This window comes from Scomber japonicus, chromosome 5 (assembly GCF_027409825.1).
Source record: "Scomber japonicus isolate fScoJap1 chromosome 5, fScoJap1.pri, whole genome shotgun sequence".
Classification (NCBI taxonomy): domain Eukaryota; kingdom Metazoa; phylum Chordata; class Actinopteri; order Scombriformes; family Scombridae; genus Scomber; species Scomber japonicus.
In genome coordinates, this window is record NC_070582.1 from 29,343,564 (window position 1) to 29,371,196 (window position 27,633).

General features: G+C 41.0%; 3 protein-coding genes across 3 annotated transcripts; 2 read left to right on the plus strand and 1 right to left on the minus strand.

Annotated features, from left to right (window-relative positions):
* Positions 1 to 1,757: 1,757 nt before the first annotated feature.
* usb1 (U6 snRNA biogenesis 1) lies at positions 1,758 to 5,262 on the minus strand. The gene is made up of 7 exons (XM_053319266.1): positions 4,958 to 5,262; positions 4,109 to 4,248; positions 3,813 to 3,996; positions 3,207 to 3,260; positions 3,004 to 3,109; positions 2,618 to 2,698; positions 1,758 to 2,201 (listed from the first exon to the last, which is right to left on the minus strand). The coding sequence occupies exons 1-7, from the start codon at positions 5,113 to 5,115 to the stop codon at positions 2,094 to 2,096; spliced, it is 831 nt and encodes a 276-aa protein (XP_053175241.1). The 5' UTR covers positions 5,116 to 5,262; the 3' UTR covers positions 1,758 to 2,093.
* Positions 5,263 to 5,738: 476 nt separating this feature from the next.
* znf319b (zinc finger protein 319b) lies at positions 5,739 to 9,582 on the plus strand. Its single transcript, XM_053319256.1, has 3 exons — positions 5,739 to 6,092; positions 7,008 to 7,168; positions 7,720 to 9,582. The coding sequence occupies exons 2-3, from the start codon at positions 7,164 to 7,166 to the stop codon at positions 9,566 to 9,568; spliced, it is 1,854 nt and encodes a 617-aa protein (XP_053175231.1). The 5' UTR covers positions 5,739 to 6,092; positions 7,008 to 7,163; the 3' UTR covers positions 9,569 to 9,582.
* Positions 9,583 to 14,802: 5,220 nt separating this feature from the next.
* csnk2a2b (casein kinase 2, alpha prime polypeptide b) lies at positions 14,803 to 26,224 on the plus strand. Its single transcript, XM_053319275.1, has 12 exons — positions 14,803 to 15,861; positions 16,335 to 16,446; positions 17,550 to 17,651; positions 20,069 to 20,119; positions 20,413 to 20,472; positions 20,659 to 20,742; positions 22,265 to 22,375; positions 22,611 to 22,712; positions 23,143 to 23,243; positions 23,982 to 24,130; positions 24,237 to 24,320; positions 25,491 to 26,224. Exons 1-11 carry the CDS (start codon positions 15,758 to 15,760, stop codon positions 24,311 to 24,313), a joined length of 1,053 nt encoding a protein of 350 aa, XP_053175250.1. The 5' UTR covers positions 14,803 to 15,757; the 3' UTR covers positions 24,314 to 24,320; positions 25,491 to 26,224.
* Positions 26,225 to 27,633: the final 1,409 nt, after the last annotated feature.

Below are 27,633 nucleotides of genomic sequence, written 5' to 3' on the forward strand. Positions count from 1 at the left end.
TAAGACATGATCTAGTTAGCACACAGCCATTAGTCAACCACAACTGCACCACTCGTAAACTTTGTTCGTACCTTAGAGAAAATCCTAAATTGGTAAATGCTGCAAGTTCTCGTAAATATCTCGTCCAGTCTTTCTCTAAACTTGCATCTATTTCCCCTAAAACGAAACATAGCCCCAAGTGTGAGTGACTCATTATGATAAGGGCCATATCAGAGGCGGTCCTGGCTAGTTTTGCGCCCTGGGCGGACCGACTATCGGCGCCCCTCCCCACAAATCCTTCATCACACAAAAAATAAGATAAATAAATGAAATATAGTATGTAAACACCAAAGTAAATTACACACATCCGTCATCATACAAATGCATAAAATAAAATAAACAAATGAAAAATACTAATGATTAACGTAATCTGACAGACTTTCACCCTTTTTACAACTGGCATTAAAATGTTTTCTGAGTGATTAGATTGCTATCAGGGAGTGCTTGACCACATGAACGTGCAGGTGTAAAGTTATTTATTCATTTATTGCATTTTCACATAACCCAATAACTTACATGTAGCTATAACGGGTCTGTATTCATTTTATAAATGTATTACTATATATTTGAAGCATTGGAGGCCTAGGATCATAATCATCACAGGACAGTGTATCCCCCGCCCCTCTCCCCCCTTGCTTTTCCTCTGAGAATGAGGGTAGCCTATTAAAGCCCATAGACTGTATATAAGATAAGTTAAGATAAGTTAAAGCCTTGGATGTACATCCATGGCTGAGGCTGTATCTGTTGACTGTATGTTATCACAGTGGAAGGCTAAGCTCGAGGGGTGTGGCGATGACATGATCGAAATGCAGGTATGCGTCTTCACCATCCACACGAACACTCAAGGGCTGCGTTTGCGATTTTTTTACCCTGGGACCAGGTTTCAGAAAGCTTTGTTTTCAGGCAATGCGTTTACAGTATTCATTTGGACGATCGGCCAAAACGATGCAAAACATCAGCGTTTAAACCTAAAAGTGTCTCCGTGTGGACGACCCCTGAAACTCACTTGCAACCTGCTCACAGCCTCTGCAGTCGCAAGTTGATCCTCCTCCCTCCCCTTTGTCTTTTCTTCTGACACACACAACCTGTATACATGACTCTCAGCAGCAAGTTGACGTGATAGTAGGGGCGCCTTATCGCCCACTGCACCAACTTGATGTGGAAATGAGCGGTATTAGTCTAGAAAACTGGCGATTTTTGTTTTTGAGGACACGCTTTTCTTTTTTTGAAGAGTCGGACGGACTTTTTTTTTCTTTTTCTTTTTTTTGAGAGCGCTCGTGCGCCCCCAAGTAGATTGCGCCCTGGGCGGTTGCCCACTTTGCCCATAGCAAAAACCGCCACTGGGCCATATCATAGTTGTGATGTGATGATAAATTTCCTCCTCTGTGTGTGTGTGTGTGTGTGCTGGTGAGATAAAGTGCGTCTGTCACTGCATGTTAGGAGAAACTCAGTGAGGTTTCAGTAAATCCACACTTCCTTTTCGTTGTGGGTTTCATGACACCCCTTAAATGTGCAGCTTCTCACACATGCATCATAATTCTACAAAGACTTGTTTTCAGTTGCACGTTAGCGTCTCTGTATTGGGAACATTACCCCTAACATTAGTACTGGAACTGTCTCATGCACAAACAACACAAAGGTGTAAAAACAGTAGAAACTTTTATTTAAATATGAAAACATTACAAACAACCGTACAAAACATTGTTGATTGTCTTTTGACATTTTGGGGTTTTTGGACTGTTGGTCAGACAAAAACAGATATTTGGAGATATTGAAGGGATACTGGCAAGCAAATATTTCATGATTTCATTTATTACTCAACTAATCAAGAAAATAGTCATCAGATTTATAACTGTTGTATTGAACCTGGTGAGTCTTTGTGGTTTGTGAAGTGTTTGTCACAATTTCCTTTAGACACAAGACTTGCATGTAACTCAACAGTATGCTGATCTGATAATGTCTGTGCATCACTCCTGTTGCTCCCTCTGTATTGCAGCTAAAAAAGTAAAGGTTCCAGTGGTCAGGATAACACATCCTGTATACGTGTGCAGGTTTTAGGACTCTAGAGGGAAGCGGAATGTCTTGTTTCCTGTCCTGCAGCGAAGCTCAGCACAGTCCAGCCTCAGCGTGAATGCTCCCTCTTCATGGTGGTCAACCAGACCCTGAGCGGTCAAAAGAATCAGATACTTATTAACGAATGATGTGTAGATTGTTATCTTGGGCGTTTTTTGGCCAATACCTATATTTAAGGGTTTAAATATGTGATAAAGATATAGACGGATGTTCCTTTTTTTCATGAGAAGCCCTTAAATTAGCTCCAAGAATTATGACAAAGAAATATTTAGACTGGGACATTTTACAGAAGAAAGTCTTGTTAGTGCTCTCTGGTGGACAAAAGATGTAATGACACTATTTCTAAAATATCGCACGTTGTATCTTTGGTGTTTTTTGTGCCGTTTTCTTGCTACATATCAGCTAATCTATATCTGTAATAAGCCAATTTATTGATAATATTGGTCTAGCTACCCCAGACTGAGGGTTGAATGCTAAGACGCACAGATACGGTGTGTTCGAGTACCTGCAGCTCCTGAATGCATTTCTCCATCTGCGCTGTGAAGTCCCCAACGCACCAGGCCAGACTGATGTGGAAAGATGGAGCCTAAAGAGAGGGAATGCTGCTGGATTATGAAGGTAAATCCAGGGAAATAAAAAGACAAGGACTGCCAATGGTTGTGACTGATGTGGTCATATTTTTTTTAAGACTGGAAAATTGTTAAGAGCTAGTAAATGACAATATATTCCACGCAATATCCACTTAATCTTACCTAATATAATCTTAATATATATATATATGACTACTCACTAAATGCTAAACATTTCCACCCAGTGACACAAGGAACACACACAAACTGGTCCAGCTCCAGATCTGACACGTGACAGTATGTACGTGTGTGTCCAGCACACCTTATAGAAAGTATCCAGTCGGAACTCCGTCATCGTCCTGTCCACCGCTTTCACCAGGTCCAACAACTGAGCGTGACCCGTTAGCACTTCCATTCCCAGGAACGTCCTGCAGGGGACAGACAGGCGGACAGAGACACGTACAGTCAAGCATGAAACAGGCGCATTATGAAAGCAAAGACAATTGCATTTGGTTTTGAGTGTACCTTGTCTTCTCGGCGTTACAATAGACCTTCAGTCTCCCCGCTGAGCACGCCAATCTGACAACAAGAGAATGAAGCAGTTGTCAGCTGGAATGAAAGTTACACCATGCTGAGCTTCAGATTCAGATCTTTCAAGTATTCTTATTACTCCAGAGCAGCTGAAGTTTTTGTATCTTATTGTCTGTCCTCCCTTCATACTGGTACTGATCTTATTCTTTTACTGTTTTTACTTCTGTGCATTTTATTATTACTTAATACATCATGTACTATTATGTATGTGCCTCTGTCTTTAACTTGTAGCCTTATTTGTATTTGCTTTGGTTGGTTTTATCTCATTCTTTAAAACACTTTGTAACACTTAAGAAAAGTGCTATATATATATATATAAAGTTGATTATTATTATTATTACTGTGCTTATACTTTACCAATAACTGCAGTGCTCCTATACATTCCAGATGTGAGTGGAAGTTAAATGTTTCATAACTGATGACAGGTGGTGTAAATAGGACATTTAACATTTTAGAAAACATTTCTTTGTCAATCTTTAAATTTTAAAAATGGTTAAATCATTGTTTGAGGGTGAGTGTGTGTGTAGTAGCTCAGATAACCTTTTACAGTGTGCCAGGCCTGTCCTGAGGCTCTGTATGAAAGGTTGAATCCAGTGATGTCTCAGCACCACCGTCTGAGACAGGCTGAGATGGAACTCTTCCTGCGGGTTCAAAGCTACACCGTGGGCCCCTGCTGCCAACAGCAGCTCATCCAGCAGCTCCAGAAACTCCTCCTCAGGATTGTCTGATGTGAGGAGGAGACATAAACGCAAGAGCTCTAGTTAAATAAATGATACAGTAACAATAAACTGCAGTCAGACACGTGTGACATCAGCAATACTATGAACAAGTCTTACACGGAAAATAAACATATGTGGCCCAGTTTCCTCTCTCGTGTTTGAAGGAGCGGATGCGTCCGCCATGAAGAGAGCTGTCATCAGTCTGTGGATCCTCCTCCTCTGGATACATGGCCAACAAATCACCAGGGACAGGCAGCCTGCGGGAAACACAGAGGTTTACTCAGTTAACAAAATGATAATCAGCAGCAGTGTGGTTTAAAAACTCTTATCCTACAACAGAAGAAAGGTGCTGGTTACTGAAAGATCCCCTCCAGACATATTGGATCAGGATTTGTTTCAAAGACTGTAACATTGAAACATAGAAGACTTGATTGATCATTTTGGACAGCTGAAGCTTCATATTAGCTTCAGATAAACTTTTAAATACATTTTTGCATAGAAGGAGGGCTGTGGATTTTCCTCCATCACTTACATTGTAAGTACATTATGTCAAAACAGTCAGAGAATAACAAATGTAGATACACTTCTCATGGCCAGTATGAACAGGAGGAATAATTACAGCAAGAATACCATGTTGGAGTCCTGACTGTTGTTTTAGGACATACTTAAACAAGTGTGAACCCGTCCTTTAATACTAAACACTAAACTCTGAGATTGAATGGATAGTCCTGTGTTTTCATACTGATTCATGATATGATATATATTCACAAATTATCCCCAGCCTGAGATTTCATTTGATTACTAACAACTAAATGTGTCAGGAAGGACATCAGATGTTATGAATATTTATCAAACAGCCACTACAATATAAAATAATTATTACTCTCATTAATCTGCTGAGATGTAAAAATGCTCTGTGTTGCACTGTGAACCCTCCTCAATACCTACACAAACACACACACACACCTTGTTTTAGGAACCGGTTCCTTCATTTTGGCTTTCTTCCTCACTGGGCAGTCGTCGTCACCATCATCTTCCTCTTGATACTTTCGGGACAAACTGGTGTTTGAATCAGTGGTCACTTCACTTTCCTCCTCCGAGCTGCTGCTGTAGCCGACTAACATGATGAACCACTGCTATGTGAACACACACCAGTCATTAACAATGATTAAATGGGAAGGCTAAAACAAATACAATCTTAGCAAACGGGAAACAACAGAGTAAATACTGAAACTAAACTGGAGAAAGAAATATGTTTGCTAAGCATCTTAACTTCAACTAATCTCCTGGCGCTTCTGGTATAAACATACGGGTTGTTACGATCATTTAGGTCCCACCGAAACAAAATCCCCGGCGCTATCAGTTCTCCTTTTTAGATGTTTGGTAAAAAAAATGTGTACAGCATTGCATAAAAGGTGTGAAGGATTTTGTCTACAGCTATCTGTTGGCTTCAATTATTCTCTGAAATTCCTTAATTTGTCACAAAAAAAGCATATCATATACTGCCAAGTTTTAAAAGAGCTAGGTGAAAAGGCCGCTGTTGTTTAAGAGCCAGTTTCCATTTATAAACGGTCTCAAATATATTATTTCCCTTATTGCAAACGATGAATACATGTAGTTAATGGGAATACTTATTTATTATTTTTTTTGTTACATTAAAGCCACCACATACACACACGCACACACACACCCATGGTTCCGGGTGTGTGTGTTTGTGTGTGTGTGTGTGGGTTAACTCTTGCTTTATTCATGTTCCCGTGCGCGGGCAGGAGATCAGAAAGCTAGCCGACAGCTAGCTACCAATTTATAACAAAATGCATAGCTTTTTTTCGAGCCGACCGGAAGCCCTAGGAGCTAAATAAATGCATTTTGTGAAACTGTGAGGTTTATGGGGGGATTTTGGGAGGCCGCGGGAGAATTTTCCCTCATTTTAATGAACCGCAAATCCCATTTTTTTCGGCCCCCGGAGCCACAGAGCTCGAACAAGAGAGCCTCCGAGCTCCGTGTGCGGATGTGAAGAGCGGACCTGGCGTTATTTCAGGGGATACTAGCTCACCCACGACTGACTGGCAATTTATCGGGAATACTGTGGAAGCTTATGGTACGTAAATACTAAGTTTACACGCAGCATTAACTAACGAACGTGTTGTTTTCCCCGGGGCTAGCCCGGTAACGTTAGCAGGTAGCGGCTAGGCTAGCTAACCTGTCGCGGCTACAGTGATCTTTGCCTGGAGACGAATAACGTTATGATGCGCAGACGCTGCCCTTTTTTTCTTTTTTTTTTCTTCCACCGCGTTGAGCATTTGGATTTCTGCAATGAAAGGGGAGGAACAACATGACCAATATTATAAAGATTTAAACAGACGAGTTAATTATTAGTGGTCAAGTGTGTATGTAAATGAGAGCTCGCTTGCTCTGTGTGCTTCTGAGCCCACAGATATTGCACATCTTAGAGTAAAGCTGTTTTTTATAATCACGTTTCATAGGATTTTGACGCTTTTAAGCCATGTCAGAACAGTTCAAATGACTTATTATACTGTCCAGGCCCCCCCAATCCATATATATATATAACTTAATGCCTTTCGGGTGATGAATATGCTCTATGTAAACAAGTTTTTTCATGATCACTTGTAAGTGTTGTCACCTATTAATCTCCTGTCAGGATTGCTCTATGAACAGGTGTGAACAATCTGCTCTGATCATTTGTCAGGAAGGCTTTTTGTATAGTCTAGCTATTGCAACATTACCAACAGGATACATAGGGCCAATACTAATCTACAGTTTCTGCTGCATGTATTCAGACAAGTGATAACTGGTTTGCTAAAGTTGGTGTTGTAATATTATAAAAGCTATTTTGCTGTTTAGAAAAGTTTTTCTTTTTTCTTGGCTGTGATCTGTCGTCATCACAGTGGATGTTGGAGATGCAACATACAGCTGGAGTCCTGTAGCTCAAATCCAAATACACTGTTGGTACTCATTGATATTTTAACTCACCTTGACTTTCCTTTTCATACAGATAGCACCTGAAGGTCAAGAATAAAGTGGAAGGTGTAGATTTTCTTCCATCTCTCCACAATCATCAGTGCTCTCCTCATATCCTCCGTCGCAGCTCCTTCTCTGTCGCAGCTCCTTCTCCAGGCAACCCTTCAGCTCTCCACTGTCAACTGCTTAAATGGAGTAAGTTTTTTTCTTCTTCTTTCTCCTTCGCTACACTCAGACACTCTTAGCTTATTATTTACAATACAATTGTACAATAATACAATGAACAACTTTGACTTTGCTTGATTGTGGTGATATTTTATATATGCATGCCTAACCCTCTACCCTAAAGCCTCTTGATTGTGTGTATCACCATGCACTATGCTCTGTAACAGGTGATAAACGTCTTATTCACCATTGCAAACAGATAGAATGTAGAGGCATTGTATGTTGTTTTATCTATAAAGCTTTATCGGGAAAACTCCCCAGTTATCTTTGTTTATTAATAACATTCAAATACTACATCTATAATGTTAGCTCTCAGGATATTTTAACATTATTTGTACATCTTGTACTCACTGAACTTGATCAATGATTTAGAGCTTCAGAACAATCTAAGGCTGGACCTATTTATATGTCTAAACTTCTTGTACAAAAGCTCTCTTGAAAAAGAGGTTCATATCTCAATGAGACTACCTGTTTAAATAAATCATTTAAATTATCTGTCAATCTCCTTTTTTCCCTCTTAGTTGGGCCACGCCAGCAGCCAAATTGAATCCCTACACCCGAGCCCGCATGACAGAGGCTTGGCAGCAACATGCCGTTGCTCCACCTCCAGTCGTCCACACCATTGCTCCGGGAGCTGAGAACGCACTGGGCTGCGCCGTGTATGGTATCGTACTGCAGCCGGACGCCACGTCTCTACAGCAGCAACACGCTCAGCATGGACAGCACGGCCAGCAGCATGGCGGGAGTCAGCAACACGGAGGTGGGCAGCACAGTCAGCAGCAACACCCCGCCCAGGCCCAGCAGACCTCCCTGCAGGTAGGGACAGAGGGACACAAGTGTGGAGCCTGTGGACACGATATCTCCCACCTCGCGAACCCTCATGAGCACCAGTGCATGGTGAGTCAGGACAGGTCGTTCCAGTGCACCCAGTGCATGAAGATCTTTCACCAGGCCACGGACTTGCTCGAGCACCAGTGTGTTCAGGTGGAACAGAAGCCTTTTGTGTGTGGGGTGTGTAAGATGGGCTTCTCTTTGCTCACCTCTCTAGCCCAGCACCACACGTCCCACAACAGCTCAAATCCGATGAAGTGTTCAATATGCGAGAAGACCTACCGGCCCGGTTCTTCTGGCAATGTGACACCCAACTCAAACCCCCAGCAGTCCAACAGCGACGGGGCGTCAGCCAGCAGCAGCTCGTCCATCCTACCTTTCCCCTCGGCCCGAGACCGGCCGTACAAATGCTCCGTTTGCCAGAAGGGCTTCAAACACCTCTCGGAGCTCACGCGGCACGAGAGGGTGCACACAGGAGAGAAGCCCTTTAAATGTGACACGTGCGACAAGGCCTTCAGCCAGTCGTCGCACCTCCAGCACCACCAGCGAACACACAGCAACGAGCGCCCATTCAAATGCGCCGTTTGCGAAAAGAGTTTCAAGCACCGCTCCCACCTCGTGCGCCACATGTACGTGCACTCCGGCGAGCACCTGTTCAAGTGCAACTTATGCGAGCTGCACTTCAAGGAGTCGTCGGAGCTCCTCCACCACCCCTGCCACCCGCAGGGTTCCCGGCCGTTCCGCTGTGCCACTTGCGGAAAGGGTTTCAAGCGGCCGTCTGACCTTCGCCAACACGAACGCACACACTCGGAAGAGCGTCCTTTTCACTGTGACGAGTGTCAAATGAGCTTCAAGCAGCAGTATGCACTGGTGCGCCACCGCCGCACACACAAAGACCCCACTGACCGACCGTTCAAATGCAACCTGTGCGACAAGGGCTTCATGCAGCCCTCTCACCTCCTCTACCACCAGCACGTCCACGGCATGGACAACCTGTTCAAGTGCGCCTCATGCCAGAAGGAATTCAGCCAGTCAGGAGAGCTGCTCAGGCACAAGTGCGGCGAGACGTCCAACTCCTCGCCCGACAAGCCGTACAAGTGCGACGTCTGCGGCAAGGGCTACAAGAAGAGCTCCACGTTGCAGCGCCATCAGAACTCTCACTGCCAGGAGAAGCCCCTCAAGTGCTCTCTGTGCGACCGCCGCTTCCTCTCCTCCTCCGAATTCGTCCAACACCGCTGCGATCCGTCTCGGGAAAAGCCGCTCAAGTGTCCCGACTGCGAGAAACGTTTCAAATACTCGTCGGACCTGAACAGACACCGACGCGTGCACACGGGAGAGAAGCCGTACAAGTGCGACCACTGCAACAAGGGCTTCAAACAGCGTGAGCACATGATCAAACACCAGAGCACGCACTCTAGAGAGGGCCAGTTCAAGTGCGTTTGGTGCGGCGAGCGCTTCAGTGACTTGGGCTCGTTGCAGGATCACACAGTGCAGCACACGGCAGACGGCGGGGGTTACCCTGTGCCACAGTGCATATAAACCCTCTGACTTTATTTCCAAGAACAACAACAAAAAACAAATCCTCTTTCTTGTTTATCCATCGTAGGCGACTTTCACCACATCTGCAGGACTGTCCTGGGTTTTATTACTGCATTGATTCCCACCAGTTCCACATCAGGTCTTTGTTGCTCTACTAAACCTTCCTAAATACTCCTATATATTCCTTAATACTCCAACCCTGTTATTCCATGCATTTATATTCTCTCCCTGCTCTTTCCTTCTTCTCATCACACCTTTCCTTCTTAAACCTGGTTTTCACAGCTGATAGCAGTGAACTGCCATCAGTCATACTTACTTACTGCCAGCCTAGTCTGTCTGTCACATACAGACACAGGTGCCATACTGCAGATAAATGTAGAAAGTACTTGCTTCCTCCCTTTTTCTTAGAAAGCAAGAATATTTGAAATGATCCAAAATCAGAAAGTCATTGTTTTGTGTATTTGTTGTGTTTTTTTTAATAGTTTAGAAGTAAGTATGGTCAAGTCTCAACTCACTAACCACCAGAAGGAGATCCTTTTTCTCTTTCCTCTCTCTCTCTCTTTCTCCAATGACACCCCCACCCCCCTCCCCTCCTTCCTCAGTTTCCATCCATCATTCTTCTCCTTCCTCCTCTTCCTGCCTCAGCCCCGTCGCTGTTTAGCATCAGAAGACTGGAGAGTTTGACATGCACTCACACATATTTGTCTTTGGTCGTGTGACGGATGATTTAACTTCCAGCAGCAATACAGCAACTTTTATTTTTTTTAAATGTAACTTTATTTTTTAAAGCTTAATAGTCTCAATCTAACCCCCCTCCTCCAGCCTCTGCACCACTCCCAAGTTTTTATGAATGAAGCCTCCTCAATTTAGAAACTTTTTTTTTCTCCCTTCGATCACAGGGAAGGGAAACAGTGTGGAGAAGTTTGGGGCATTTATTGTCCAACAGTGAAATAATATGGATGATAAAAATGTGTGTGAGTGTATGTGCCAGCCATGATTTTTCAACTAAAACACAAATAAGAAGCAGTACCCCTTCCCGAACCGACCAGCTGAAGCTTATCGTGAACTTTTTTAAAACCAACTCATAATGGTTAACAGCAGTCTCACTCTTCAGTATAGACATCCAGTATATAGAAATATATATTTTACACTAATATACCTGTCATATTCCTGCAGATCTCAGCGCTGTTAGACTGTGCACCGTACACTTCCTCTATCAGCCTGTACATACTATGGATGTATGTGACTTGAGTGTATTTAGCCAGACGAGTCTGAAATTATTGTCTTTCTTAAAAAACAAAAAGAAAAAAAAAGGAAACGTATTGAAGAACAGTTTTTTGTATTCTTGCTACTTTTTACCATGTGAAATGTTTTGACAAATGCTTTTTTTTGTTGTTTTTTTTGTAGTCCATGTTAGTGATTGTATCGGTATGTTTTTGCAGGGAATCTCAAAGAGCAACGTGTGTAAGTGTGTGTGTGTGAATGTAAATGGTATTCAAACAGGGAAACGCAGACTGAAGACAATTGTATTATTAGAAATGTTTCGACAGACCTGCGCCTTTTTAAAAAAACAAAACAAAACAAACATTTACTAACCTTGCGGGCCTCTCAGAGAGCCGTTTTCGTTTTGTTCTTTTTAAGCAGGATGAACCTGCACCTCATGTTTCATGTTTTTCCATGTTTTTTGAAAGAATTATTGATACTGTTTTTTCCTGTTACTTGTTGTGTCTGTCAGGGTGGGGTTTATATACCAGGAGCGAATGACGCCTTCCTCTTCGAATGCTTTGAGATTCTAAGGAGCCTTGAACACCAGTTGGTTTATAAGTCAGCTGCGATCACCGTTATTCTTTTTTTTTTTTTTTTGTCAAATATTCTGTTCATCCCTTTCCTCCCCTCCTCCCTCCCTCTCGTTCACTCTTGATTCACAGTTTGAGTGCAGTATTGAAAACTATTTAATACAAAAGGAGGAAGTAACATTTTATACTCTGGTTTTTTAAATTGTTTTATTTTTTTGCTTTGTTTCGGCCTTAAAGCAAGGGCCACCACACCTCCTCTGCCTCTTCTGCTTTCTCTGTCTGTCCACCATCATCATCATCATAATGCGAGGTCAGATGGCCGGTCACCATCAGCCATCATATTATATTTTATTTTATTCTCTCTGAATCCAGCATTACAATACTTTAAGAACAACTGAACTTAAAGTGACAAGTACTGTATGTTTTTTTCTTTTTTTAATTGCTTCACGTCTGTTTAATATTTTTTTAATTTGTATTCTTTAAATTAATACGGACATCTATAATTCCTAGAGCGAGAGACCAGGGCCTTGTGGGTAGGTGCGGTTGCATTTTATGTTAACTTTTTACACATCTGGCAGAGTCAAAGTCAACTTTTTTTTTAAAGGCCAAAAAACACAAAAGAAAACAATCCGCACAAATAACTTGTAAAATGGTCTCCGGGTTACAATTGTTCATATTTGCAAAGAGCAACAATTCCCCTAAGGACTTTAAGGACTTGTTAATTGGTGCTGACACATCAGCCCATGTGCATAATGGGAAAAGAAAACAACACTCCAGGTGCAGGCTAAAACTTAACAGGACCTCACATACTGTATAGTGCTGACAGTAGATTTAACATGTTATAACAATAATAATAACAATAATAATAATACAAGTGTATGTTCAAAGCCAAAGAATTCCAGCTCAGCAGCAATGATATAGTAGTAAGTGTTAGTAAGGGAGACTGTCCAGTGGTGCGTTTGTCCCGTGTAGTATTAATATTATTATTATAGAGTTATGTAACAGTAACGGACCAATCTGAGAACACAGTGGAGTCAATGTAAATTGTAGCTGCACTCAAAAAAACAAGTATAAAAAAACAAGTGACATCGTAATTGATTTTGGGTTTTAAAACATCATCTTATATCCAACAGGCAGGGGGCGTAAAGGAGAGGAAATCGCACCTATAAGCACAAATGACAAGATTTTTTTTTTTTTTTTTGCTTTTCAGCTGATAGTTAACTTCACTTTGGAAATAAAATGAAAAAGGTTGTGCACTAGTTCACCCACCCACACACCATCATCTCCCCTCTTCTGTTCAGTTCTAGTTTGTTTGTTTTTTTTAAAAAAAGGAAAAAAAGAAGAAAACAACCCGTCAGACCCTGGTGTCTCTTGGTCTCTGCATGCTTGCTGTGTTAGTTCCTGTGTTTCTGTCCCTGGGAACTGGTGCTCCACCCGCCCCTCCTCCCTTCCTCCCTTCTCCCTCCTCCCTCCTCCTCAACCACCCTTCCTCACAGCACTGTTCCCTCCTATAGCTTTTTCAAATTGTATTGTAGTTTATGTGAATGATGTTTGGGGGAAAAAAAACAAAAAAGGAAAAAGAAAAAAAACTTTGTGGCGACGTACAGTATGTGTACATTCATGCTAAGATTACCTGTATGTATGTAGCACTCAATTACACAGCACTAACAAATAAAACTTTTTTTTTTCATTTATTCCACGAGTCATGAGATTATTGAAGCAGGAAAGCAGCTGCAGTATATTGTTCATGTACTTCTATACCACTTCATCAACATTAAAAAAGCCAGAATATATAAAAATGCTGAAAATAAATCAGAAGTTGAACTGATTTGCTTACAGACCGTAATTGGCTTCCATACTGGTTGTGATGTCATAAAATCATGCTCCAATCTCAAATTTGAGGCGAGCACAGATTAACTTTATTCCTCCAGCAGCCGAATGTGAAAACATTCTACACAAAGTCTCAGATCATATACTTCAGTAAAAGTACTGCAGTATTATGAGTGATGTAGTATGCAGTATTACAGTAAAAGTACTGCAGTATTATGAGTGATGTAGTATGCAGTATTACAGTAAAAGTAGTGGTTTGGTTCCTCTGACTGATATATTATTATATTATATGTTAGAGCAGCATGTTACTGTTGTAGCTGCTGGAGGTGGAGCTAGTTTATACTACTTTATATACAGTTAGCTAGTTTATACTACTTTATATACAGTTAGCTAGTTTACATTACTTTATATACAGTTAGCTAGTTTACACTACTTTATATACAGTTAGCTAGTTTATACTACTTTATATACAGTTGGCTAGTTTATACTACTTTATATACAGTTAGCTAGTTTATACTACTTTATATACAGTTGGCTAGTTTATACTACTTTATATACAGTTAGCTAGTTTATACTACTTTATATACAGTTGGCTAGTTTATACTACTTTATATACAGTTAGCTAGTTTATACTATTTTATATACAGTTAGCTATTACACTACTTTATATACAGTTAGCTAGTTTATACTACTTTATATACAGTTAGCTATTATACTACTTTATATACAGTTAGCTAGTTTATACTACTTTATATACAGTTGGCTAGTTTATACTACTTTATATACAGTTAGCTAGTTTATACTACTTTATATACAGTTGGCTAGTTTATGCTACTTTATATACAGTTGGCTAGTTTATACTACTTTATATACAGTTAGCTAGTTTACACTACTTTATATACAGTTAACTAGTTTATACTACTTTATATACAGTTAGCTAGTTTATACTACTTTATACAGTTGGCTAGTTTAGTCCAGTGGTTCCCAACCTAGGGGTCGGGCCCCTCCAAAGGCAGATAAATTGGAGGGGTGGTGAGATGATTAATGGGAGAGGAAAGAAGAACATTTTGTTGAAATATTGCATCATTTGAACATTTATTGAAATGAAACCATGTGAAAAGTTTAGAAGGAAAAATCACTATTTGGTGGAGCTGTTAACTCATAGTCATCTGAAATGTGAGCCTGACTACACACTGCTTTTTGTAAGACTTCAAAAGACAAAAAGGTTAGAAACCATTGGTTTCATCTTTAACAATGTGTTGTATTTTAAAAGCTTGTTATATTATCCATTGTGTCAAATCTTCATCTCAAAAGTAACGTAAAGTAGTACCTCAAAATTGTGCTGAAGTACAATACTTGAGTTGTATGCAATGTATTTAATATGTTTGGAACCAGAGAAACAGAAACATACGTATATCTGTATAAGTGATAATATAATTCTTGGAGAAATTTGCCTAACTCAGGCTCCACACATGATCCACATTGGTTAAAAAATCCACCATAAATCAACTTTGGCCACTAACAGATCCTGGTCACCAGAGGGCGCTGTGACCATCGTATCTCTTATCCTCACCCCGGCAGCCCGCGGCTTTCACATCCGGGCGGCTCTCTCGGTCCTCTTCAATCGCAATCCGCTTCCCTTCCCTGCGCTCTCGACCGGGGAGGTCTGTGGCTGCAGAAGAAACCCTCCGAATCCCCGGGCCCTCCGTCGGCGTCTGGTACCGGGCCTCTGAGGCGCTGCTCCCCCCCCGCACAGCCGGTCGCCCATGACGCGGGCTCCGCCGGTGGTGGTGGTGGTGGTGGTGGTGCACGGCGCCGAACGCTCCCCGTCGGTGCGACATCTCAGCGCTGAAGCAGCATCTCTGGCTAACGTTAGCTAACAACATCGATCTCTGTGCTGCTCCACCCCCCTCCCTCTCCCTCTCTCCCTCCGGTCAAACCCCTGCGACCGATCCGTCACATCAACCGTTGATTGATACCTAACACTGGACCACCGAGGCTTGCCCCCCACCCACTCCCCTCCTCCAACCAGCTAGCGCAGGAAGCCCACCCGTTTCCTCCCCCCAACGCTTCGGATTTCGGGCCCGCAGAGAGAGAGTAGCCTCGGAGTTTTAACCCGTGATACTTAGATCACCAGCCCCCTACCCCACTCCTCTGTGGCCTTTTCAGGGGTCCGTTTCTTCTCTACCTCAACACCCCGCTGCCTCCCCGGTCCTCTGTGTAATCTCAGCTGCACTATATCCCCGAATCTGATCAGTGCGTTCCGACCTCCACCGAGACCGGCTCTGCTGCTTCTGACAATCCGACCAAAGAGCGCTGCTCGGCGGGCACTGACTGCGGGGACCCCGGCGGACATCTCTGGTTCTCACCCCCTCCGTCTTCCCCCTTTTTTCATCAGTCTGGCTGCTAAAGGAAGCTAGCTGGCTGGCTTGTTCCACTTTACAACCACACAGACAACAAACCCCCGTTATCTGTGTTTTACCCCAACAATCCCCCTGCAGTTTGGTGATCCTCGATCCACACCCCAGCACCGCCCCTCAGCGCCCGAGCCACGGATCTCGCCATGCCGGGTCCGGTGGCCGGTAGCAAGTCCCGTGTGTACGCAGACGTCAACACGCTGAAGAGCCGGGAGTACTGGGATTATGAGGCCCACGTACCCAACTGGAAGTAAGGACATTTCTGTTTATTGCAGGTTGCTGTAATTGCATGCGTGTGATGCCTGACCACAGCAGATAATGGGTCTCTGTGTGCATGTGTGTTTGTGGGAGGGGAGAGGGGAAGTGTGGCAGATGGGTGTCTATTAATACATTTAGCTGTGAGGGTGTGATGACACTGTGATAGTACAGTCTCTCAGGCTTCCATCCCACTATGCTGCTGTTCTGCACTGTTTGGCACATTTCCATCCCATCCCTGTCCCCATGTTCACACCCCCCCCCCCCCCCCCCCTGTCTTCACCAACCTCCACCTTGAGACAAGAACCTGATACCATTTCATTCCCCAAGACAGAGCCCAGTCTCAGCGACAATAACACTTAGCAACAGCTCATACATTGACTTAATTGTACGCTGGCGCTGAAAACATCACTCTGTCTTTCTCTGGCAATCACACACACTCTGCACTGTCTCTGTCTGTCCCTATAGCAACCAAGAGGACTACCAGCTGGTCCGTAAGCTGGGCAGAGGGAAATACAGTGAAGTGTTCGAGGCCATCAACATCACCAATAACGAGAAGGTGGTTGTCAAGATCCTGAAGGTGAGCAGGTTTTGAGCTGCTTGAGCAAAAGGCTGAATGTGTGGTTGAGGACTGCTTCCCTTGAGATGAATGTGAGAGAAATTCACATTTTTATTAGTGTAATATGAAGAATGAGAGTCCTGAATTGCTAGAATTCTTGGAAACATACACAGAGTTTGGTTGACAGGTTGTTTCTCAAAACATGCAGCTTTTAAGTAGCTTGCTTATTTAGTTTAATTTTTTTCAGAAAAAATGTCAAATGTTCCCCACTCCCAGCTTCTGGATTGTGATTTTCTTATATGATGGTAAACTGCGTTAGAGCTGCAGTGATTAGTTGCCTGACATAAAATCATCAACTATTGATACTTGAGTAATTGTTTCAGTCATTTTACAAGCAAAAATAACACAGCTGTGACAATTTGCAGCTAGTATTTCTATTAATGAATTGATTCATTTGGGATTTTAGAAAAAAACTAAACATTTAAAGGCACCAACTTGGGTTTTCGGATCACCGATTATTTGTATAATTGAGAAAATAAACAGCAGATCAATCAATAATCATACAGTTTTTCTACAGAGGAAAATCAGAGTTATGGCTTATTATAGCTGTGCTGTTAAAATGCAGTAAAGCATCTGAGAACTCAATATTGTCGTTAATTATAATCACATCGATTTTTAATAATAGCTCCCTGTTGTATTTTTGATGAGAAATCAATACATTGAACATATTAGTCCATTCTTGTTTTTCCACAGCGTGTAGCAGCGTTTGAAATGACCTCTAACCAAAGATAGACCTCCTCATGGCATCTGCTCAGCTGTTATAACCACTTCATCAAAAAACACACGACCCGGTGTCGTCGTGGCGATGCAGGTGTCAGATGAAGATGCCCTTTAGCTAACCAACAGAGTCAAACGATCCGTCAGCTGTTTCAATGTAAACATGGAGATGTCTTCGCACAGAGATTGACAGACGGATGCTGAAGCGTGCAGCGGAGGCAGAGCGAGCACCATCAGCAGCTTCTACATCACAAATAACACAGCAGGGAGAGTTTCTTCTTGTATGATGCCCCTCTAAACTCCTCTCCTTTTTGATATATATATTTTTTTGTTTCTTGTTGAATCAGCCGGTCAAAAAGAAGAAGATCAAGCGAGAGATCAAGATCCTGGAGAACCTGCGAGGAGGGACCAATATCATTCGACTGGTGGACACAGTCAAAGACCCAGTGGTAGGTTTTCCTCTTGGTTTTTATGTGCTGTTGTTTTTCTGTCATCAACAAATAACTGGAGTGTGTGTAGCTGGACCATACCAGATGTGACGAGTAGTGTCCAAATGATACTGGATTTTTTAGGCTGATGTTAATACTGATATCAGGGAGTAGAAACATTCCAATATTGATACATTGCCTGATAATCTCATGTACACAGAAGCACACATTTTTTGCAATGATCCCTCAAATGTGTTTATCAAACAATTGTAACAAAGATATGTAATGGAGGCAGGATATTTTATATATTAACTACAATTTTTCTTGAATAAAATGACCTCAGTGCACTGAAACAGCCTCACGTTTGGGAATTGAATCATTATAAATAACTATAAATTAAATAAAACATATAGAACATAAAATGAATACGTACACTAATTGAACTTCAAATATGGGTCAAATTATATACATATAATGCTGCCTATATAACTTTAAAAGATATTGGTGCGTATTGGTTGGCCTGTCCCAATAATTAATAATAATAAAGACATTACAACTCATCGTACAATAACGTAATTAGAGTATGAATCAAACCTACATTTACGAATGGGGCTTTTATAAGAAGTTAGTTACCTTGGCTTGTATCTGGACATCCAATATTTGAGACACTGATTTAAAAAAAGAAAAAGTTTTATAAGTAATTTGAAAATGATGCCTTCTACAATATTTACCTGCCAGCAGTCGTCATCTGTCCGACCTTTTGTTAATACACACGTTGGTGCTTTATAGAAACTAGTAGTGTTTTGTGTTGCTGCATGTGCATCCAAACATTAAATCATGCACTTGCACTTAAAAACCTGATGCACCAGATGGTTTGTCACACTGAACCATCTGAGAAGTTGTCAATGGCAACTGTTCAGAAATGGGCAGGCGCTTTAAAAAATATATAAAAAACTTGGCAAGTGATTGGACGAACTATATGTCTGTCACTGGTTATCACTCCTCGCCGTCGTCACACCTACACCACACCTATAGTTCCAGCAGTTCCAGGATGCTGATTGGTGGTTGCCTAATGTGATGGATTCAGAGGTGAAGTCATGGATCCAGCTGCTCCATAGTACTGCTAATGCTCCAACATAACCTTTAACTACAAGTGGAAGCTTTGACTTATTATTTATGTAGGTGGCACCTTTTATTAAAAAGCTCACATCTTTCCAGCTCCAGCCTCTTTATGTAATAACATAAGCTCAGTGAAACACAATTGTGATAAATAAGGGAATGTTATTTAAAAGCTGCAATGATTGGTCAGCAACTATTTAGATGAGTAATAATTGTTTGAGTCATTTTTCAAGTAAAAATTTTGCTTTCAGCTTCTGGAATATAAATATTTATTGCATTTATCTTTCATACATGATGATAGTAAACTGAATATTTTTGGATACATCTTGTTTGGCTGTAGAAAATAATTTTTTTTATAATGCTGTGATGCCTAAATTTCAGTTTGTGGCCACTATAAAACCAGTATTAATACCAATATAAATGCAGTTTACACATTAGATGATAGAACATAGCAATATCACTCATTTTTTAGTTTTGACTGTATGGTTTCTTTTTCTTTTGAATTGACTGTTTTCAATCCTAAACACCGCTCTTCCTGCAGCACACCATCACCTGTGTCACATTTGGGATATTTAAGTACAAGTAAGCCTCTGCCAACACTGTAATCATGAGTTTAAATAGATGATAGCAGGTGTGACTAATGATGGAATCACTATTGATTGTTGGATGATTTACTTTTTATCATGGGGATGAATCCTGTTGTTGTTGTTGTTGTTTGGTGTGTGGGACAAAAAAATCATTGTAATTCCTATTTTGTGATCGTAGCATTCCCATTGATCCAGGTGTAATCCAAACTGGGAAAAAGAAAGGTCAGGAAATTTGACTAAAAATGTGGAGAATGTTCTACTTTCAGTCTTCAGTGAGTTTCAAACTGTGCTGGCAACCACACTCAATACCTCTTCTTTTATTTTGGAATGTTTCTGAGCTGGAAAACATACCAAAAAAAAACAGGAAGGAAGAATATTTTTAGGCCATGAAAGCGCTCTGACTTTGCCAGGGTGTCTTTCAGCGCAGTCATGGGAACCCTGCGGGGTCCTTTCTTTGTTTTCTTTTCTTTTGGTGGTTGTTTTTTGGGATCAAGTTTCCTGTAAACTACCAGGGTTAGAAAATACTGATTACACTCTGTTTCTAGAGGATTCAGTTGAAATCAAGAAGATGGTTGTAACTGTACGCATGTAGATTGTGATTATTGCTTAATTGGATTCTGATCAATGAGGTGTCACTATCACATCCTGCTCTGGGTTCATTGTCACTATTTTTGACCTTTTGACCCCCACCCCCCCTCTCTCTCTATGTGTCTCTCTGTGGCGGCCGCACAGTCGAGAACTCCAGCGCTCGTCTTTGAATGCATCAATAACACAGACTTCAAGGTACAACCATCTCTCTCTCTTTCTCTCTCTCTCTTTCCCTCTCTTTCCCTCTCTTTCCCTCTCTTTCCCTCTCTCTCTCTCTCGCTCTCTCTCTCTCTCTTTTGCGCCTGCATGCCTCTGGGGTGCTTTTGTTAGATCATCAAAGCCACATTCAGTGCTTTCGACTTTCACTGCCTTCATAGAAGTGTTTTAATCAAATACGATGTTTGGGGATCAACTTGTTATTTATTTATTTATTTTTTCAAATTAAAAGTTCAAACCGTAAAACACATGTTTGCTTTTTTTCCCTGCAGGAGTTGTACCAGAAGTTGACAGACTATGATATCCGTTTTTATATGTATGAACTACTGAAGGTGAGACTTACTTATATCACATGTGGGGACACTTGTTTTTTGTTTTTGTTTTTTTAAATGTACAATATTACATCATTAAACACGTAAGAAATTGTCACACTGTATCTTTGTCTGCTCTGACGTCTGTGTGTGTGTGTGTCTGTGTGTGTGTCTCTGTGTGTCTATGTGTGTGTGTGTGTCTACCAGGCTCTGGACTACTGTCACAGTATGGGAATCATGCACCGTGACGTCAAACCCCACAATGTGATGATCGACCACCAGATGAGAAAGGTAGGTGGTGCCCTATATACTTTTTTTTTTCTCTCTCCCTCTCTCTTCTTCACACACCCACACTCATTTCTTCTTCTCTTCACTGCTAAAGCATCAGCAAAGGCTTTTATACACACAGAGTTTAACATGCGTGAATAGAGTGGGAGGGAGATCCTTAAAATAACAGCACATGTCATTTTTGGTGTAAATAAAAATGTTTTCCGTTTATCTCTGGGTGGTTAAACCCAAAAAATGAAATCCGTGCATGTGCCGTCACAAAGGATTTTTATCATCATCACTGCTTGGGATATTTAACAGAGGAAAATCAGACTGAGCACGAGCAGCTTTTATTAAATCTTAATATTTTATTTTGCCTGCTGTAGACAGTGGCCTGGTGTTTTTTGGGTTACCGCTAACACCTGCAGCTAACACTGTCACTGCTCCCAGCTGCAGCAGCCAGGAAGCTCATTGAGTCATAAAAAGGGGAAAGTGTCAAATTTGAGCAAGAACTTAAATGAACTGAAATCAATGAAGTCTTTTGTGATTTGGTTATTCCATTCAAGAATTCAGTGTCATTCATCTGGATCCAGGTGGCATTAATTGATTATTTATATTACTGGAATTTATTGTTGTATACAATTTTTTTTTAGGTACTGAAAAAAAAAAGTAAAATACAGTAAATGTCAATAAATGTATGTAATGTGATCTATTGTAAATGTTATTATAAAAGCTTAATAAGTGTTGCAGAAAATCAAGGGGAAAAAATCATCACAGTATCATTAAAAAAGATTACCACTTAATGTGTTCTATATGTTGAACAGCACTTAATTACATATAAAAACACACTGCCAACCTTGTCCAGCAGGGGGCAGCAGGCTAACATGAAGTAACCCAGCACACTAGGTAAAGTCAGGTTACAGCTGATGTTGTTTAGTGTCTTTTTTTAATGTAAATGTCTCACTCACTCACTCACTCACTCGCTCACTCAGAAACGTGTCTTAGTTATTGTTGCTTGTGTCAGCTGAAAGGAGCGGCAGTACCTGATGAATACAGAGGCCGCTTAAAATTGTGTCCCACTGGAAACAACGTTGGCTTACAGTTGATTCCCCCTTAAAACTCAAATTTTATGTATGGAGTCTGGTTGGACGTGCATTTAGATCGTAGTTGGTGGAAAACTACTGTACCTCACAGGTTACATGGCAGCCTGCTTGTTCATGCGGTGACCCAGGAGAGTTATAACACCTAACTGTGGCAAAATATTCATACAGACGCATTTTTAATTACTGAACATCAGGGCTGCTCAGTAATTATTCCTAGATAATGAATCAAGACATTGGAGATATTCATAGATTTGGATGTGTTAATGGAATGGATGTATTTTTTTTTATTATTATTATTATTATTATTATTATTATTATTATATATTATTATTATTATTATTATTATTCAAAGCAGAGTATTTTAAAACATGTGTTAAGGGTATCTTTAAGTTTCAAATATGTGAAGTGAAGCAAAATGTTCAAGAAATTGTGTGTTTCCATAGCTACGCCTTATAGACTGGGGTTTGGCAGAGTTCTACCACCCCTCCCAAGAGTACAACGTCAGAGTGGCATCGCGATACTTCAAAGGCCCCGAACTCCTGGTGGACTATCAGGTAACACACACATACACATACACATACACACACACACATACATACACACACACACACACACACACACACACACACACACACTTCAAACCAGTCTTCTCATAAACATCCATGTCCATGTAAACATCATGCTAATCTGACAGAAAGTTTCTGCTACACATTACACAGTATCATTATAATGTGTGCGTGTGTGTGTTTTCATCATCTGTACTGCTGCTTTATGATCTTTATGTTTCAGATGTATGATTACAGTCTAGACATGTGGAGCTTGGGCTGTATGCTGGCCAGTATGATCTTTCAGAAAGAGCCCTTCTTCCACGGACAAGACAACTACGACCAGGTAATTCTGACACAGCAGCGTATTTATAACACATCGGATACTGAGAAACACAAAAGAACATCTGAAAGCCAGAGGGATTTTTTGGGGGGAGGGGCATCTTGTGTGACACCGGATGTCCCAAACATGTAGCCTGGAGCTTTATTGGTAGAGATCTGTAGCGTCTTTGTTTCCTGTGTTATCCGTAATAACAGTAAGAGGGCGCTGTTGTTCCAGTACAAAGAGACCTGGAGATTTGAGAGCGTCTCCCAAGGGCTTAAAGTGTGAATTATAAAGAAGTTTCCATTATGAAAGAAGGAAGACAAATGTAGGAAGGATCAGGGAGAAGGAAGCAACACGCAGCAACATCTGAACCGTAGTTTTAAGTGTCGATGTGTTTTAAATCTAAAGTGACGCACGGACTTTGAAACCTCGCTCTGTTGTTGCTCTCCAGCTGGTGCGAATTGCCAAGGTCCTGGGGACAGACGAGCTGTTTGGCTACCTGCGTAAATACCACATCGAGCTGGACCCGCGCTTCAAAGACCTGCTGGGGCAGTAAGTTTTACTCTCAGATCTCCGCCCCCCCCCAACTCACAGTCTGTACCCCAGTTTCACTAATCCAGGCCTGGAGCTGAATGTGGCAGAGAGGTCAAATCAGCTAAAAATACCCAGAGGGGGCAGTGAGGTGATGCAGTAAGAATATTAGAGGAGCATCTACTCTGTTAAAGTGTCTTTGAGGTAGTCTTGAAACCTCATCAATTGTTCAGGTTTTTAAACCTTTTTAGTGAACACCATCCCTTTTAATTACACTGCTGTAGAGTCTGGGAATCTTCAGCACTCCACATGATCATATAAAAGATAACCACATTGCATTTTTTAACTTAAATGCAATCAAAAAGTTGATAAAGTGTCATTTGGCATCTGGCATAAGAACATTTTTAATCAAATATGTCAAGATCCTCCTTGTAATCCTAGGAGTCACTTTTTCATGACCATCGCTTTTTACTTTTCAGCACAAAAAAGCTCATGTTTAACCTCTACCATCTCCCCCCTCTTACCATAAACCCTTTTTTTTTTAGGAGGGGACAGTGGATTTAAGGGGGAAATAGCAGGGCAACAGTATATGTACATAGAAGTGGTATCATCTGAAAAACATTTGCAATAGGCTGACGTACATCCTTAAGTTTGACTGTAGTCGACATCAGTAATCATCACAGAAAATGACACAAGCGTCTCCTCCCAGCACAATCAGCAGATGGTGTCAAACTGTCCTTCTGTACTGTGTCCCTGCAGGCAGAGCAGGAAGCGCTGGGAACAGTTTGTGCAGACCGAGAACCAGCACTTGGTGAGTCCCGAAGCTCTGGACCTGCTGGATAAGCTGCTACGCTACGACCACCAACAGAGACTGACAGCCACAGAGGCCATGGAGCACCCCTACTTCTGTAAGCAACACAAGGGCTGCTTTTCTGAGATCCAAGTAGCAAAATTTGACACAAGGCCAAAAAAGAAAAACCAAACCCCATTGTTCCCGTCTCCTCCCTCCTGCAGACCCCGTAGTAAAGGAGCAATCTCTGTCAAACTCTGACAACAACATGGTTTCCAGTGGCAACACTACAGCGCGATGAAACACAGGTATGAGTGTGATTATGTACAGACAGTAGTTTGAATGTATTTATTTATCTCAAGCATGAGAATAAAAACATACAAAGGAGACAAAGGAGTAGGAAGTAGTATATATGTATTTATTTTATTTTATATAATTCCTACTCCTTTCTCACTCATACATATATATCTCCATCTTCATCTCTATTTATTTATTTATTTATTTATTTATATTACAACTACCCCAAAGTTATTTACAACCATTTGCAGATAATAAGAAATAATAAATTGACAACAGATAACAGCCAGGCCTGTCACAATAATTACATTATCGACTTATCGTACAATAACATTAACCTCATAACCTCATAATCTCAATTTTGCTACACTTCACATTATCAGCTAAGAGGCTAAGTAAGTAGTATCCTCTATTCCCCACTGTGTATGTCCTGATTGGAAACTGCAGAATCAGCAGCGCTGCTTATATGGAATTAAAGGTAAATAAGTCTGTCCCCGCCCATAATGGTTTTTACAGAAGAGCCTACTCTGCAATCCCACCCTCTGCCCTCCTTGCATTATTATACCATTATATTATCATTATATCAGTGGCATGACATGATCTTCACCTGACAATAATATCTTTATCACAATTGTTTCTGAGACAATATATATCATTCAATAAAAGTAGTTATTGTGACAGATCAATAACAGTTCATTGTTGCAAAACTGAAAGCAGGGCTGTTTCCTCCACTCATGAAAAGTTGATGTTTTGGAGTTAAGATGTTTCCTCTGGGCAACTAATGCTCTGAAAAAGAAGAAACTACCCTCCTTTTGACTGATGCGTTTCTTTACATTGCTTAATCTCTGCAACAAGAACACAGAAGTGGAGGGAAGAAAAAAGCTTTCTGGGAGTACATGAGTTTTCCTGTGAGGGCATGTTGTGGAGTTTCATCTCCTATGCTGGATAGTTAGTGAAAGTTGAATGAGCGTCATACAAAAATATAACAGGTAACATTAAGAGCAAATGCTGGAATCACACACCAGCAGGAGTTTTCTTTAACCACTGAGTCTTCAAAAAGTACAAAAACCAAGCAGCTGACTGAGTGATGGGAAAGATCTCCCATAGATGGAATATGAATGGGAAAATGATTTCTGATTTCTCTCTTTTTTCCCTCTCTCTCTCTCTCCCTCTCTCTCCAGATGTGGAAGAAGGATGTTTGTTACCTCAACTTTGTACCCGGTTGTGACAGTAACTTTGACAAGTGTACAGTGACAATGGATCAAAGTAACTCTGACCAGTTACACACTCACAGATACGTGCATATGGATACACACACACACACACACACACACACACACACACACACATCAATGCAAGCACACTTCTACTTAAACACACACACAAGCGCAGACACGTATACATACACCCTCCTCCTCTGTATCAGTCTGTGATTGGCTTGTCCTGGTTCCCTGTCCAGCAGCCTGACCAATGAGCTTGAAGCTGCTCCCCTCCTCTTCGTCCTCTTCAAATGGTCTTTCTTCCCCTCCCAGCTCAGTCTCATGTAGGTCAACAAGGACAAACTACTTTTTAAAGACAATTCAGACCCCTCCCTCCTGCTCTCCATCAATCCATCCATCCGTCCATCCATCCACCCTTCCTTTATATCATCCCCCTCTTTGTTTGCATCAGCATGGAGAATGAGCAGGAAAGTGAGCCTGTACAAGTCCTAATCCCCCCCTCCAAGACCTGTTCATCAATCCATCCATCCATCCATCCATCCATCCATCCATCCATCCGTCTGTCTGCCCTCCGCCTCCTCCCTCCCCATCATGTACCCCAACAGACAGACAAACGTCTTAGCACTACTCCAGTTCTGAAAGTGGCATGGTGGACTCTCTCTAGATAGAATGATGATGATGATAATAATAATAATAATAATAATATTAATGAAAAATAAATGATTTTTATTTAGATGAAGTTCGCCTCTGTCGTGAGTGAATTTGTTTTATGTTGTGTCTTTGGTTCAGCTGACATGATGTATTTTAACTAGAGAAGCAGTCTGAAAGGTGATTTTAGAACACAAGGTTAGGTGTGAAGTGTGAGAGATCAAATGAGAAATGCTTTTTAGTTGACTGCTGGAAATGTATGAACTAGAGTCAGACATTTATATGAGTTAGGTCATTATCGGCCCGTAATATCGGCTATCACTGATACATCAGTATTGGCATATATATTGTCCAATATGCACGATTTTGATAATAATATAGGTAGTATTTTACTATAATACATTAACTACATCACTCATTATACTTATGTACTTTTACTGCAATACTTTAACTACATCAAACTCATAATACTTATGTACTTCTACTGTAATAACTCATAATACTTGTGATGTGAGTATTTCTTCCACTTCCCTGTTTTATAAGGTAAATAGCCTACAAGCCAACTATTCATAAGAGTTATTGTATTATTATGGTTTCTATGGGTTTATTTCTTTTAATAAATAACAAGTAAAATACCGTACATCACTGTATAGCTGATAACTAGTACTTTGAGTCACCAGTGAGGAGTACCACTGCTTAAAGCTGTTAATTTGGTCAGTTACACACAAAGTTTGCCAATATTAGATATCATCAACCACCATGAGCTACAGGTCATACCACACACAGTGAGGCTGTAGCAGCAAAACCCCAGAGTGTGTACAGAACAGTAGTGTTATATTGCTTATGATTTCAGCTTTTAATTTGAAAGAGGAAGATTGTGTTATTTCTTCTTTCAGGAGTTACATAGTCCAACTTTAAAACAATAGAATAAATTAAAGAAGCAAAAGTTAGTGGAGCACAGTAAAAAAACAAAAAAGTGAAAATAAAAGTTTTTATATATATATATATATTGAATTGTCATCTCTCAGCACTGCTCCCACTGCCAAACAGAGAGACTTGTAATTGTAACTTCCCATTGACTCTATTTTTGTCTCAACCTGTGACCTGTACTCATATGTACGGTAAGCACACACTGAAAACCAACCCGTATAACTAAAATGTTCCAAATGACGTGTTAGCTGACGTTGTATAACAAGACAAGCGCACCTGCACTCTTTGCTTTGACATACCAGAAACTCAACCTCAGTAATGAGAGTGGCTGACACCAATCAGCTGATGAACTAAGTGTGTTTGTGAGTGATCGATGTCTTTCTCTCTGCTTGTTACACCACACTGTGATATCTATATTAGTTACAGCTTTGTAGGAAGTACAACAAAGCCTTAAAACAGCGCTACACTGATTTAGCATTGCACTTCTAAAACATGTCAGATTCACGAGGGAAATATCAAAATAAAT